The 16,737-nt window shown below is 32.3% G+C and overlaps 1 protein-coding gene across 1 annotated transcript; it reads left to right on the top strand.

The window, feature by feature from the left end:
• Positions 1-271: 271 nt before the first annotated feature.
• Positions 272-11,180, top strand: Smp_157880 (hypothetical protein; the record flags this gene model as incomplete). The annotated part of the gene is given in 8 exon segments (XM_018789451.1): positions 272-547; positions 597-650; positions 4,166-4,186; positions 4,192-4,345; positions 6,729-6,879; positions 8,884-9,201; positions 9,542-9,947; positions 11,010-11,180. Coding segments are annotated over 8 exon segments (1,551 nt in total).
• Positions 11,181-16,737: the final 5,557 nt, after the last annotated feature.

The raw sequence follows: 16,737 nt of genomic DNA, 5'->3' as shown, positions 1-16,737 counted from the left end.
TGATGCTTAATTTCAATGTTTCAATTATACTAATTCAATAAAAGAAAAGGAAATAGTCTGCTGATATACTTTATTTAAGGTCATATTTCTTTAGATGTATTAAGGTGTAAAAAGAAACGACAGATATATAAATATATGTAAAAAGGATAAGTAAGATGAATGATTATTCCCAATATTTCCCTTCATATCTATGATTATAGTCCAAACCAAATTTGTGACATATCATAATAATTTCAAAAAAAAAAACTAAGAAGATTGATTATTTCTTTCTATGAATTCATTAAATTCCATTGAATCAAGATCACGTTCAGAAGATTTACAATTAGCTGATATACATATTTATGTGATACCACCAAATTTATGGATTAATGATTTAAATACAGCATTTTCTCAAGTGATTAAAAATACAGTTTCAGCTGGAATAATTCGTTCAAAAATTGATATAACTTTAGCTGAATTTCGTGAAATTTTAGAAAAAAAATTAGAAGAACAAATTTTACCAAATGATTATATATTTTGTAAACAAGTTGGACATTCACTTGGTCGTGTAATATCAAATTTTTATAATATTTCTAATTACTTTGATTTTATTCTAGATTCAATCAAATCAAGAACCATTGTTTAAAGTCAGTGAGTTTCTTCCTCCTCAGGTAAGTAACATGTATAATGTTGTCTGAAATTGTAATGCAAATGAGTCCCCCCCCCTCACATGCAAATCTATACATTTGATTTTGATATGAATCCTTAATTGGTTAGTAATAAGACGTGAAATACGTGTAATGGTATTTAGATCTTTAACCCAGTGACTGAAGTAGAATGCTTTGACCATCAATCTACGACTCCATGAATATGGTCATCACAGACATATACTGTTAATCCTACTTCAAAACTAGTTTCACAACGAAGTATAAATTTACTTTAAAATGAATAGCTTTTAGTTTGATATCGATTATTCAGACAGCTTTAAGTCGAGATAAACTCCCTTTATATAATTATAACATAAAACATATCAGAGGAAAATCTATGTTTTGTAAAACAATTCATTTGTTATATTTAACGATCATGATTCTTTGTTTTAGTTAATGAAGTGATTCATTTTGTTTATTCAGAGTCTTACAAATCGTTTGTTGATTGAATTACTAGTAGCTCTTAAATTTTTTCATTGAATTTTACTAAGAAGATCGTTGTAGTAACTTTTAGGTTGGTATTGACTGATGATGATTCAGATCTGCCTACACTTACTGCTCTTTGATCACCTCAGTGAATTTTCTATAAATTTTTTAAGTACGCATTTATTCACATAAATTTCAGTGTGCCTATATGTCTATGACTAAATTTAATTTATTTAGAGCAGAAGTGAACTGAGTATAATCTTTATCGACCTAAGTCTCTAGTGATCATCAGTGCTCTAAGTCATTGTTTATATGGATTACCGTAGTTTCAGATAGCTGACTGTCGAGGATTGAAATGATTCCCAATTTTCTCGAACTATTAAATGAATGGCAGTTTTGAAAGCGTATCAGACTAGACTTTAGCAATTTTCACTGTCATAATACTAATCATAAAGAATGGATTTTATCACCAATAATACATTATATTTAAAGGCATTATCAGTTGCCTTTCGATAGAAATTTATAAAAGGGACTAATGACTTTAAATTATCAGTTGTGTTGTTAGGACAAATCTATTGTAATATCAGTTGCCATATATAGCCAAAAGTAATTTCGATACTAATTAAGTAAAAAATAATTTGTATTAAACTAGTACTTTATATAGAAATATTTTCCACTCATTTAAATGTGACATTTATTTCACACAAAGTGTATTATAAGTTTAAGAGAAATATATAAGACAACCCCGTCAAACTTCCCATCCTTCATTTGCTGTTCTATTTTGAGAAGGATGTTTTCATCGGTTAGTTTCATTGTGTTTCATAGGGTTGTCACAGATAATTCATACCTATCAATAACTTCTCCGAAGGTGGAATTTCACTATTTTGCATAACTCAGATTCATTGGCCTGAACTGTATTTTCTTTTAATATTGGATTTTCTGAATGTATGTTCAGTAACATCTTATTGGTACTGTGATTTTTCTAAGAATGTCAATTGTTTTTCCCTTTCGCTTAGTTCATCTAAATGAATAAATATTTCACATGCTCACTTATCCTTTCAAATATATTTTAAGTGCATCTAAATAAAGTCTCCAAGGTAAACTGTAATTCTGAAATTCCTTTAGTCGCCAAAATACTTTTCGAAAAATGTCAAGTTATTATACAAGTAGACTGTTTCCATGGACAAAAACAATTGATAATAAACCGTTTATTTTCTTTTTAACATTTCACTGGTCACTGTTCATCTGGTAACATATTCCAGTACACCCACGTGTGATCAATTCATTTTTACATACCGTTGCATACGTTAATACTGAGTATTTAATTGAAATACACCATTCTTTCTGATTACTAAACTACAAGCGATGGTTACGTGATGTGATAGTGACATGATAATTCACTTAGATTTCTTTTAAATCACTTCCCATTTAAATCTCACAAAGGTGTAACATAACAGGCTTCTATTCGCGAGTTCATTATCTTTTGGTCAAACCATACTGTTAAAAGAAGATTTAGAAGTGTTACTTTATTAATGTACACGGAAAGGTCATAACAAGTTGATAAAGTCCCGATTTGTTTTAAACTGTTCAAGTCCATTCACCAGATTTAATCTCACTATTTACAAGTTAGCAAATGTCTTTCGGAAACGGATTTCCACCTTAATTAACAGTCACATTAATCCACATTCCTAAAACTAAATTATTTTAGAAGTGTTTGTAGAAAAACAAGCATTTCCAGTAAGCATTTTAGGCTAAACCAAGTCGTAATCATGAAAGAATTAAATTATTTTTGACATTCAGTGTACTAGGACTATTCTTACGTATTGTTTTCATCATACTGAATCATTCTTCAAGCTTACTGTAATGACTAAGGTTACTCAACTTACAATTTACTTATATAAGTGAGATAGGTCTCTATGAAATAACTGGGTTTTTATCGTGGTAATTGTCCGGGTAATCGATTAAAATGATTATGAGTTATCTGTCCCTTGAGAAATGAGTTGTCAATGGTGAAAATGTTGGTCATAAAACAACCAATAATTATTCATTCTTACCCATGTATACTACTTACTATATTCTAACACAAACAATGAAGCGCATATCATCATAAAGGTGCACACACGACACTATTATTGATCAAAACAAAGGTCCTCAATTCTCCCCGATAGCCATTGACCACTAAGCTACTGAGACGTGGTTCAGTTAACTTGAAACTTAGCTTGACAATTATACAACTAGATCGGTGAGAGTTGTTTTACCTATAACGTGTCTATTGTTCAATAGTACACTAAATCATATCAGTCCGATACAAATAATATCTATAAATTAATCTTCACAAAAATCTCAGCCGTTCACTTGAAGAGGTTTGAACCAGATTCCCGGATGAAACATTTTATTAATTTTAATAACTCAAAATTTTACAAATACAATTTCTTATTTACTAACTTCAATTAATTCGGCTATCGAGTACTTTTAAACTATTCATTAAACTTTAGATGAAAGTTCTTATCAAATATTTTGCTTATCGATTTATTTTCATATAAATTTGATTGTCAGTTTGTTATTATTATCACTATTAGGCTCCTTCTGAAATCCTAAGTATGACATTTTTACAAGGTATCTATAAAGTTCAACTATTTATCCTTTAGATATAGTTTGTGCAGTCATGATTAGAATGATAAAATGAATATACTGTAAACGCTATGATGTAGTCTGACCGAATTTACTATAATCAACAGTTATATACAAATTAGTGTGATCTATTGGAAGATTTTTTATAATCGTTAAGTGTAAAGTTTGCTAAATTTGATTTCGTATAGTCAAATTAAAATGAGGTCATTTGTAAATTTTTTATTTATGCACTTGATCTAATGATAAGTTAGAAAGATCTTCCATCATTTAGAGCATATACAAACAGTGAAAAATGGTTCCCTGAGAAAATAATTTCTAATTCACAGTGGGTAGTCCATAGAATCGTAACTAAGCTAATTAGTTACTTTTTTATTAGTGAGATTTTTGAAAAAAATTAACTACACGTTTTCTTTTTAATTAGTCTGAACTATCTGAGATCTATGTGATAGATCGTCAGGCTATTGATGATAGTCAGATACATCAAAAAGAAGTTAATCAACTTGCTGCAGCACAACATCATCAGGTCAATTTAATGCCACTTCCTACGGTAGGACAAACGAGATCAGCATCACCAACAATTAAACCTAATGATTCAAAGAAAAGTAAGTCATATTTTAAAACTTCATGTGGCAAAGAAGGATAATTACTTAATTTTCCTATAGAAAAGCATCGTCCATTCAATAAATACCCAACATAATCTATTATAGCTGTTAGTTATGTAAAAACCCAATGAGATGACTAATACCACTGAATAGTGGTAAATCGGAATCGAAATTCTGCTTTCTTTAATAGTAGGTGTGTGATATCTGATAATAATCCTGTAAACTCGGTAGTATCTCTCAAAGAGAATCCCGGATTTGTTCGATCACCTGAATATAACAAAGGAAACGAAGATTACTAGAATTGAATAGCATTTTAAAGGGAATAAGATTGATCAACTATAAATCTCATAAAATAAAGTTATGAGATTTTTATATTCCTATTTATTGAACAGATTTTGTATAACATCAAAATGAATATTTGTATCTGAATGGTACAAGTTTTGAAAACATTTATTTCACAGTTAGTCTTTCAAGTGTTCAACGGTAGTCTATACTTATCCTTAGTTGCAATCTTATTCAAATGATCTAAAAATGAATTATGATTACAATGATGCGTTTTATTATTGAGTATTACATGTAATCGACTAAAACCTCCAATCCAATTTGTCTATTTAATAGTTCTAGAAAGCCTAAAAATCTAGAGAGTCTTTTGAGATAACAAACATCTGGCTTTAGGGCTAAACTTTTATACCATACATATATAAGGTGCCTAAACTATTAGTTGATCATTAAACGAAACCGAAAAATTGTGATAAAAAAAGATAACTTGTGTCATATGTCTCTAATACTGAAGCGATTATAATCGTTATAAATGATGCAACTTATTTCAAACTTCTGATAAGTTAATTTGCTTGATGTCTACCCCATAAGAGATCAAACAAAACAGTTACAGTTTGGAGATATAAAGGCAGAGATAGATGGTGGCTAGCAGTGGAATCCAGGGCGTGCTTTTCATCCTTCTTCAACTCGTCAGCTGGATGTACCTGCACCTCAGAGTTGATGTTCACTCTGGGACTCGATCCAGTACCGTTCGTTTCAAACGTCATCACGTTATTCACAAAGCTACTGAGTCCTGATAGCCACTTGTTTGTGCAATGGGGTGAAGTTTTAACTCATTTTTGTGTTATTTGTTTGGATCACCCCATTGCACAAGCTAGTGGCTATCTGGATTCAGTAGCTAAGTAGATAACGTGATGGCGTCTGAAGCCAGTGGTACTGGTTTTACATCCATATCCATACGATTATCGCGAAACACGATACGTTAGCTTATACGACTAAACTGATAACACATACACCAGTACTAACAGCTTAGAGTTCTGATTAGTCCTTTTTTCCGCCTAACCCTGCATGTTATGTCCAGAACGCTAATATCAACCTTCAAGATAAGAATCATATATTTCACACCTACTAGGTTTATATACAAATAAATCAGACCACATCACACCACAAAATAGAATATAACATTTATGCAAAATCAAGCGAAAACTGACTAAGATTGTGAGGAAATGTTACTAATAAATTGGGAATATCTCAAGAATATCTCAAGTCGTATGATAATAGTCATTATATCAAATAAAAGCTTCAAATGAAGGGAATATGAATATACATATAATATAGTCACTTATTAGTCATACAATAGGAATATACGTATAATGTTAGTCCATAAGTAATTTCTAATGGTTACCATTCATTTATTCTCGTATGCATATAACAAATGGGCCGAGTCATGAAGTGAATGACAACTATGGAATCCAGATACATCTAGCTGACGAGTTTCAGAAGGACAAAAGGGGCACCCTGAATTCCACTGATAGCTACATCCCATCTATTCTACATTATCTATGAAAATGGTCATCAAGTATCAATGCTGTATGGTGAAATTCAGACTTTGAAGGTGAAGAGCAACAGATTTAACACACTATATTTTAGACAAGTCGAACTTTTATGAACCTTGTGTAGCAGCACATGAATTATCCAGGTGATATATTCAATTATTTTTGAAACAATTCTGATTTATTAATCATTAATGGGTTAGGCTTGTTAGTGTTTCTTCTTGATGAATCATGTAAACTAGGGGAGAAAAGGCTTTAAGTTGACCAACAGCCACCTTGATGTAAAATTACGTTTTTAAAAGCTTAAGTGATGAATTTCGACCAAAAATTTAAAGATCGCGGTAAATAATAACCGTTTGAAATTAATTTCCTATGAAATAACTACCCTACTCTGAGTAGTATATTTTACTGTGATAAAATTTGTCTTCAATCTGTTAATTAGGATCTAATTTATTATATTACTGAATAAATATTAAAATTCATTGAATTATTTACTGAAATACATTTTTTGATACTTTTTTACGATGCTTATTTTAAAATGTAAACAACAGATTTATCTGACCATAATGAAAATTTTCAGTCACCAAGTCTTCCTACTCCACAAGGGCGAAATACACCAGTTAATTATGAATTACCTCCTGTGACAAACACACACCAAGAGCCTCAACAACAACAGTTGCAGCAAAATATCAGCAGACCAACGTAAGATATGAAATTTGGTACTTTCTTTCACTCAGTACAACGATAGAAAATTGATTAGATAGGCATTTTAAATTGAACACAATTTATATCTAAACTGAATAGAAGTTGAAGACAAGAGAATACTGAGGAGTTATTTAGTCCTAATTTGGAATTTTTCAGTGACAGTTATTCTAAACCGAAGATATGACTTACAGGCATCACTCCTGATAATTTTAAATTGAGCTTAAATTGTAATTCATATTGAGTGAAATTCGAAATCACTTTCTCATCTATGAAGACAAATTATGTGAATTCCGCATTTTTAAAAATTATTTTAGCAAATGACTGCAGATATTTAAGAGAAATACAGAGAAAATTATGTTAAGAAATCTGATATTTTGTTGCCCATACTTTCTATTTCCACAGAACTAGAATTTAAAAGCATAAAACTCATACAATTTTCACTAAACTATAAGTAAAAGTTCGTTTGCTGAAGGATTTAGGTACAGGATGACTATCATATTTAACTGCGAAAGATATCTTTTTGAATTGTGAATAAAAATCAGGATAAAATAGTTCATATCATTCTAATTTGAAAGTTTCAGTACACTCACTATTACACTTCATGTATGAATCAACAATAATATTTCCTCTGTGAAATCTTAGACCTAGATCAATCGTGAAACAGTTCAGGTAAATAAAAACTTTAGACTATATGATCTTTAGATAGTTTCCAAGTTATTTCATTTAAATGAACTTCTTTTTTAAGAAAGATTTACAATTAACTGGTCTCGTGTGCTTCTGTTAAATGTCTAACTTCGTTGATTGATTGGAGTTAGACATTAACATCGTTGGATGCCTGCCTGTTCAGTGATCTAGAGGTTAATAGCTAGCCTGCGAGACCGAAGGTCCTGGGTTCGAATCCCCTGAGCGGGGTCGTGGGTACGTACTGCTGAAAAGTCCCATACTAGGATGAGACGACTGTTATTACTTTTTATTTCTTTGAAAGAAGAATATAGAATAGACATGTTTGTTTGGTAAATAAAATAGACGATTTTAGAGAACTATTTACTTTGTGATTGTAAATGAAAACTTTACAAAAACGTTTTGATAAATACTAAACAAATTTATTAGTTTATCTACCAGTTACTAGTAGTAATAAAGAACTTAAATAAATTATGTTCTGATTAAGCTAAAATTAAAAAGGCTGATCTTTTGGAGATATATAACTACTCTTAATTTATGGTTGAAAGCGTGAGTCAATTGAAGCTAGACCACCATAGAAAACCTGGAAGCACTGGAAGGCCATTTCTTCCTGTTGTGGGACTCCTCAGTAGTGCGCATCCACGACGGCGCCTCGCGAGATTCAAACCCAGGACCTATCAGTCTCGCGCCAGAGCACTTAACCGATAGACCACTAAGCCGGCATCCGATGGTGTTTATGTCTAGCTCCAACCAATCCACGAAGTTGAGCAACCGTTCATCAATTGTCTTCAGTGAGTTCCTATCTCACAACAGACGTGGTTTGAACTCCACTGGTTACTGCTTCTCACTAGAACTCCTGGATTTACCTCTCGAAGTCAGTCACTAGTGAGCATATGATTATTATTATCAGTAGGGGTTTTTGTGGAGATTTAGTATTTTCATAGTTGAAAGCGTGAGTCAATTGAAGCTAGACCACCAGGAAAAACGGCCGTCCAGTGCTTCCAGGTTTTCCCTGGTGGTCTAGCTTCCATTGACTCACGCTTTCAACTATGAAAATACTAAATCTCTACAAAAACCCCTTCTGGCTGTTAATTTAACCTCTTTATCTTATCACCTAATTATGAAAATAGTCTTCTTCCCAGTATTTTATATAAATGGAACATCATCTCTCGTCCTTAATATAACTATTGTTATTGTTAAAGCAATGAAATATACTAAAGAGTATAAAAGTAATAATTTTATATTTAACATTAATACTATTAAATGTATAATTAGTAATGTATTATTATCCTTTTCCATTGAATTTTTAAATACATCTAGTTCACATTATGAACAAAGACCATCTATTAATTTACCAGTAATTTATCCAGTATCAAATCAATCTGTAAACAGTTCATATGAATTAACTTCATTGCAAACTGAGTTTATGCCAAAATCGTTAACACCTATTATTCATACTGGGGATTCTGGTTTAGATACTATTTCAGCAGCAATTGGTCATCAAAAAGATGTTTTACAACGTTTAGAATATGAACAACAAAAACGTATATTACAAATGCAAGCAGAAGCTGAAGAGCGTCGTCGTCGTGAAGCTGAACTATATGCAAAAGAATTAGCTAAAAATGCTAATCATGCTAAGTAAGTTTTGTATTTAATTAAATTATTCACGTTGATCTGTAACGGTGATTGAATATTGTATTTAATCTTTAGTTAAATTGTTTATAATTCACTGTGGAATTGTTTTATACCTAAATCGAATTATCCCTAAATACGACTTCTGTCAAGAGAGGGGTCAAAACAATAACATACAATTTAGCAATTATTATTTCATTGATACGGAGGTATTCCCTGTTAACTCTGCCTACATTTGCCGCATATCCTTCCATAGTATAATTAGTTTATTTTACTTGAATACAATGTGCTGAAAGATAGTAAGTTTCTGTAAAGTTATACTGTTTTCTTGATTGTATATAATTAGGCGAATGGAAGAGCTAGAGAAAGAATTAAGAAGATGGACTGATGAAGCGAAACAGACAAGAGAACGTTTAGATCAATTGAAATCAGCATGGGATACAGCATTAAAATCAAAAGAGGAAGAGATCACTACTTTAAGACAAGGTTTAGAACTCATGAAAAAGAGCAGAGATGACATAGATAGTAAACCCACAGCAAAAGAAATTGCTGCACAAACAGAAATACGCCAACTTCAAATTCAGTTAACCGAAATGAAGGAAAACTATAGTCGTGTTAGGAGGGAATTAGAAGAAAGGCGTAAAGCTGCAGACGCCAGAATGGACGCCGTAGGAGATGAAATAAAGGATTTAAGGCGAAAAATGTCAGATGTACATGCTACATTAAAAGAACCTAGACCTGTGCAAGTTACAGTTAGTTCACACCCTAAATCTGTCTGTGACGTAGGAACAGAAGCAGTAGAGTAAGTCGATTTTTATTATGCTTTGTTATTTCTTAAATTTATCCTAGTTCAGAATTTGTAAAGCATATACAGTCACTCAAAACTATTATAGAATTTATCACAGTTCTGAGAAGAATTTCTATCTGAAATATATCCTATATTAAAGATTTTCAGTGATTTCTTTTGAGACTTTAAAGGAATATATCAATCCCTGAAATAGTAAAAGAATTCCTAAAGTATACTTCAGAGCTACACCACACATTATTGGTATGTAAATACAACTAAGATTTCTACTCATACTATCAATACACTAACCAACGCAGTATGTTGTTGTAATCCTGATATGCGTTTATTTTTCAAACAACCTTATCTATCAGAACTAAAGAAATAGTTAGCGTTACTTAAAACAGTGATAAATATCCTACTACGTCAAGAAAACCAACTTATTTCCCGTTGATTATACTCGATTTAATAGGATACACATTTAAATCGGAACTTCCTTTGATGTATTTGATCAAAACATTTAGCTTAATATATATTAGATATCTAAAGTAAACAACAAACAGTTCAAAATTTAATCTGACTGAATAATTTTAGAATAATGAGGAATGGTAGTTTTTCATATTATCTGATTACCTATTGATTATCGATATTAGATGGGGTAATACTATAAATATTATAGTTATAATATATTCCTGATTTGCAATAGCGGTAAAGCTGATGTAAACCAGTGAATATGATATGCTATCCGTGAGATCGGAATATGATGAGTCCAGTGACTATTCCAGGTTATTAAGGAGTTTCAAGATGAATCGAAAAATCTATCAAGTGCTCTTTCAATTCCAACAATTCTCCGGCTGATGCCAGTTTGTAAAAAGAATTACCTACAGATTTAACGAAACCCATCCGAAATATATATATATATATATATATATATATATATATATATATAGTCCTTGGTCTTACTTCCTATCCGGTTATTGCTAACCATCGATGTACCTTATACCACTGATTGATGATGTCTTTTTGGTAGGCATTTTCTGTTCATTCTCAAAGCATGGACATTGGTGTTTTAGGTCACTTGTGTTTAGCGGGGCGCCATTTTATAGTTGAGCTGCTGAAAACTATATTGTTGAGTTATTATACTGAGGCTGAGTCAAATCAGAATGACAGTTTTGAAGGTGCCTTTTCATCCATTCAGTAGTTTTATACGTTTTAAAGCACTCTTTATGAGGGGATTTGTAATCCCTTAGGGATGCTACATCTGTTGATTTCGCTTGGTGATAGATTGTAAGTTGACGATTCCTTTTTTTAATTATTCCAAAGTTTCTATTATATTTGGTGTTTTCACATTCATATATTAATCCACATTTCTCTATCAGTCTAGGATTTTAATGATCATTGCCGATCTGTTTAATCTTAGTTGAATTAGTAATTCACTTTAAAGGGAGCAATCCTTTAAGTTGTTCTATGCCTAATTTTAATTGTCCTACCCAAATCTTGGTATCAACTTGTCTAATACTAAGATGATCATTTATATTGCCATTTAAAAACCTCACCATTAATTTGTTTCGTCCTTTATGTGTGCGGTATACAACATGTTCAGTTCATGTTTTCCATTTTTTAGAGCGATCGATTCTAGTTCACATATTAGGATGGCGATTATTGAAGAGTCCACCAACCGCAGCTTCGTCTTGAGACATTTTTTTTGTATTTTATTACCGGTTGTATCTTTATCAATGAGGATCATGGCTTTTCAGTGTTGATTTTAATTAAGTCATCTGGGGTACAATCACTTCGTATTATGGTTTCGAGATAATTGGAAGAAGATATTTTCCCTACTTCGTTTTGGTTTCATCAGGCCTCTTGGCCGTCACTTTGCTTATTGATCAATTATTATGATATCATTACACACGCTTACGTACTACATAAAAATATCTAAATCATATCAGTAGTTATTTTGACAATTAAAACATAGGCGTATGCAATGTATATTATTAATACGAATATTAGTAAATATCTTGCATAACTTATTACATAAATGACTACTTATTACATAATTCCCAACTAACGAAATTCTTTTAATATGAAATTATAGTTATCTGTACTAGAAAAATGTTTCAATAGATTGAAATCAAAAATTTAATCACTTGTTTCCGTTTTGTTTCAACACTCCCTATTTCAACTTATACCTTTCTATACATGTCATGTTTGTTTCATTTCTTTATTTTGATTAAATAACCTGAATTTTAAGTAGTTAAAAGTAAACTATTGAAATAAAGATTGATGGATTGGAGAGTTTATTAAGCGATGATTCATGTAGAACGAATCCATTCATTTAAATAACGGGATGTAAAAAGTTTCTTTTTCAATACTGTTATATAATCTTTATTCTCTAATTCGAGAATTGAAGGATTAATATCCAAATATTAAAAACTAAGACTAAATTTCTTTTAGAAGTAAAATGTTTACAGTTGAATTCATGGACCAATAAAAGCTAGACTAACATGGAAAACTTAAAAACACTGGACGACCGTTTCGTCCTAGTATGAGACTCCTCAGCAGTGCGTATCCACGATCCCACCCGAGGGGATTCAAACCCGGGACCTATCGGCCGTCCAGTGCTTCCAGGTTTTCGATGGTGGTCTAGCTTCAATTGACTCATGATTTCAACTTAGAAAAACCCCATTCTATTAAATATTCACTTTATCAATTACTAACATTAGCGATAAAGTTTAATTCCTAAGGTTGTATTGTTTATTATTTATCTAAACACATAAATATTGGTAAAAAGGGGCACCGAATACATATGCGCCACACAAATCTCATTTGATTGGTGTGCGGGCTATGATACTGCGCAGGTGCCCAGACTGAAGCAGGTGGTTTTCTTAGGGGGCCACATTCGGATCCTTTGACCTAAAGGTCTGATCCACAAGACAGTGGAGCATCGTGAGGAGATGCAGTCCCATGGTAGCCGGTGACCAACGATCGATTCATACTCCATTCGTTCCCTTAAGATACTTGAGCTCATGTGCACCATTGGTTTGGAACCAGGGTTTTCCAACTCCCACAGATGGACTTTCCGTGTCCACCAACTCGGTTAAAGCGCCGGATATTCGCTTTTCGTCTTCTCAATTTCGTAGACAACCCCTTCGCCACGAGAAGGCAATGATTAGGACTTCCCTGGCAGAAGCAATATACGCGTGGCCATGTGAGAGTATTTCGAGAGGGAGAGCGGACTCTGCCCACTCCCGGCCGTACCAGGGAATTCGGGGGCTCGTGTATATACAGTTATTCATCAGGCGCAAAAACTTCCCCAGCGTGAAGCTTATCGTTCCAAGAAATATGTTCCAAAAGATTTGAGATCTAAGGTTGATTTTCTCACTTATGTATAAAAATATTATTAAACAATTGAATCACATTGTTTCAATAAATAACTTGGTGACTGTATTGTATTACTGGAAAAAAAGTTTCAATTATTAATAATAATAATCAACAAATATCCAAAAACTGGTTGAATTACAGACGACATTCATTGTTTCCATTTCTATGCTACAACATATACATACTTGGACAATAAAGTACAAAATTTTTCGTGAAAAAAATTATATCAAGAGTTATGCTTAAATGAAAATGTATAACATTTCATGCTTATCAATTTTCTTTTTACAAATTTTAGTGAAGTCAAAAAGTCACCACCGCCACCTAAAATTAGGGTAAGTTTGTGTAATGTATGATATATGTATATTTGTATTCTTATGTACTATAACAATGATAAAGTTAGTCGCCAATGTAATCGTTACAATTATCTATTTAAACGAATATTTACCATTGTACATGAATTCAGTACGATGTTCATTTACTGAAATACGCAAATGTGAGTTTAAAAAAATTTTTTTTATTATTCATTAATAATTATACTAAGGAGTAAGAATAATTTTACAAAGAGTTAGTACGAATTATGTTTTCAATTCAGCATAATTGCTTTCGTTTTACAATTTAACAATATAAACTAGTTGCTTTTATAACAATTTTGTAGTTGAATTCATGAGTCATTTGAAGCTAGACCACCATAGAAAACCTGGAAGCACTGGACGGCCGTTTCGTCATATTGTGGGACTTCTCAACAGTGCACATCCACGATCCCACTTAGTGAGATTCAAACCCGGGATCTATCGGTCGAGCGCGCACACGCTAAACCTCGAGACCACTGAGCCATCATCCAACGGTGTTAATGTTTGACTTCAACCGATCCACAAAACTGAGCGACACATCCACCATTGTCTTCAATGAGTTACTATCTCATAACAGACGCGGTTGAACTCAACTGGTCACTTCTTATCACTAAAACTTCAAGAAATACCTCCCCAAGTTTTCCATAATGGTCTAGATTCAATTGACTCATGAATTCAACCATAACATTACTAAAATCTTCACAAAACCCCTCGTGATATTATAACAATAATCAAACGTATCATCATTTATAATTTCAAGGAATAAATATTTCCTGTGCACTATTCTTACAGCAAATGATATCAATGGTTCGATGTTTTTAAAACTTAATAAATAATATGTTGAAGGGTATGCGTGTTGTAAATAGTAGACGGATGTGGCTAGCAGTGGAATCCAGGACGCGCGTTTCCACTGCTAGCCACTATCCTCTTTCCTTATGGTGTTTGTGAGTTAAGACTATATCGAGGCAATACGCACAGCATGCATATATGACAATAAGAGACTAATCGATTGCAGTCCTAAACATCCATGGGAAGATTCAATCAAACAATACTAAGTGAATTTAAACTTCATCCGATTGCACAAGCAAGTTGCTATCAGGACTCAGTAGCTGAGTGGATAACATGACAGAGTTTGGAGTGAATGGCACTGGATTCGAGTCCCAGAGTGAATATCAAATTTGAGGTGCAGGTACATCCAACTGACGAGTCCCAAATAAGAAGAAACGTGCGTCCTCGATCCCACAGCTGGCCACTATCCATCTTTGGTTATTATGTTTCTAGTGGCCTAAATTAACAAAAGATCTTTTATGAAGAATTACATCATACAAACGATTTGTGAAGACTGTTTAATTTTGTAATTTATCTTGCAGACTAATATCAGTCATACAAACATCGAAAACTAAGAATCACTGGACAGCTGTTTCGTCCTAGTATGAAGCTTCTCACTAGTATGCGTCTCGCCGGTATTCGAACCCAGGATTTTCATGTTTAATGAGGAGTGCTTAGTTTCTATATCACTGATTCGGTATTCCGTTGTTTACATGTTTGACTTCAATTAACTCAACCAATCAACTCATCCATCTTCCGATGTCAGTAATGAGTAACTGGCTTAATCTCAATATGGTTATTTTCCAATCGTACGTTATCCCGTTAGAACTATGGACATGGCCTCATGAGACCAGCCGGTGGCGAGAACATGGTTATTATTACTATTATTATTGCGGATAATGATGGAAGCTAATTGTTTGCCATGAAATCTGAAGATCCTGGGTTTGACTCTCAGTAGTATGCGTACTTTTGAATAGTCTCGTAATAAGATGGAAAAGTTGTGCAGTGATTCCTGGCTTTTGATGTTTGTTTAACCGATGTCCATCCGGGATAATAATCATTCAATTACATCGTAGTTTATGATGAAAATTCATATTGGTTCACCAGTATTTTGTTCATAATGTTAGGTGCAAAGTGGAAAATTATTATTAACAAATTTTAAAATGTAACGATAAATGAAACAGGTTAATATTAAATCTCACAGAATTAGTTATTGCTATCTGTTTTAAGTTAGTGCATGGAATCACTAAACCTGATATAATCATATATCTTTTAGTAATATGAAATAAATAGATACCTTCTCGAAGTGGAATGTCTCTTTAATACCATTTTTAGCTGCAAATTATGAAAATATTTACTAATTTAAACTCTTGAAAATTCGACTTCTAAAACAAACAGCAGTATCGTCAAGTGCATTTTAGTCAAATCTGATAAATAATAGACACTCCCTAAAATTTTTTATTCATAACTGCTTATCAGTTTAAAATTCCAATTCCATTATAAAAAATACTGAAGGAATGAACCCAGTTTATGGATCTAATATACTTATAGGCATGTTAATTACATCGAGAAAATCAATTTAAAGACATTGTAAAATACCTCAAAATATTGGACAAACCGAGTAACTTTCAAGTAATCAGTTTGTGGTTTCAAAGTGACAGACTAAATTTTGACCAAACATCGAAAAGTTAGTTTAAGAAATATGAATTATTCACGACCCTGAGCTATATCTAAACAGCTATAATCAGACATATAAGACAAAAATCCAGTTAGCTGATTTGTAAAGATTTCTCAAGCCCTATTGTGGATTTCATTAAGGAGTGATATCAAAATAAGAATTATTGGAAACCGAAAGGAATAAGGAAGCTGCTTTGTTTTAGTTTCGTACTCTTAATGAATGCTAACCATGAGACATTATAATACTACGTTTGACACCATGTGAAGTCAAAGATGTACACCACTGAGGAGTATCAAACTAGAAAGAAATAGTTTTCCAGTGCTTTCTTCAGATGATTTCAGTATATTAGTATCCAAAAGATTTGAATGTCATTGCCAATAGCTTCAATTTTGAGAGAATGACTATTTACTACTCAGTTTATTCAGTAGTATAACTTTTCAGTTAGAATCGAAATTTCAAATCGATTTATCATTGTTCCCTATAGCTTATTTTCATATGATCTTGATAACACTAGAAGCTAT

Source organism: Schistosoma mansoni, chromosome W (genome assembly GCF_000237925.1).
Source record: "Schistosoma mansoni strain Puerto Rico chromosome W, complete genome".
In the NCBI taxonomy this organism is placed as follows: Eukaryota; Metazoa; Platyhelminthes; class Trematoda; order Strigeidida; family Schistosomatidae; genus Schistosoma; species Schistosoma mansoni.
The sequence above is the reverse complement of the archived record's forward strand: the minus strand, read 5'-3'. Positions and strand labels throughout refer to the sequence as shown.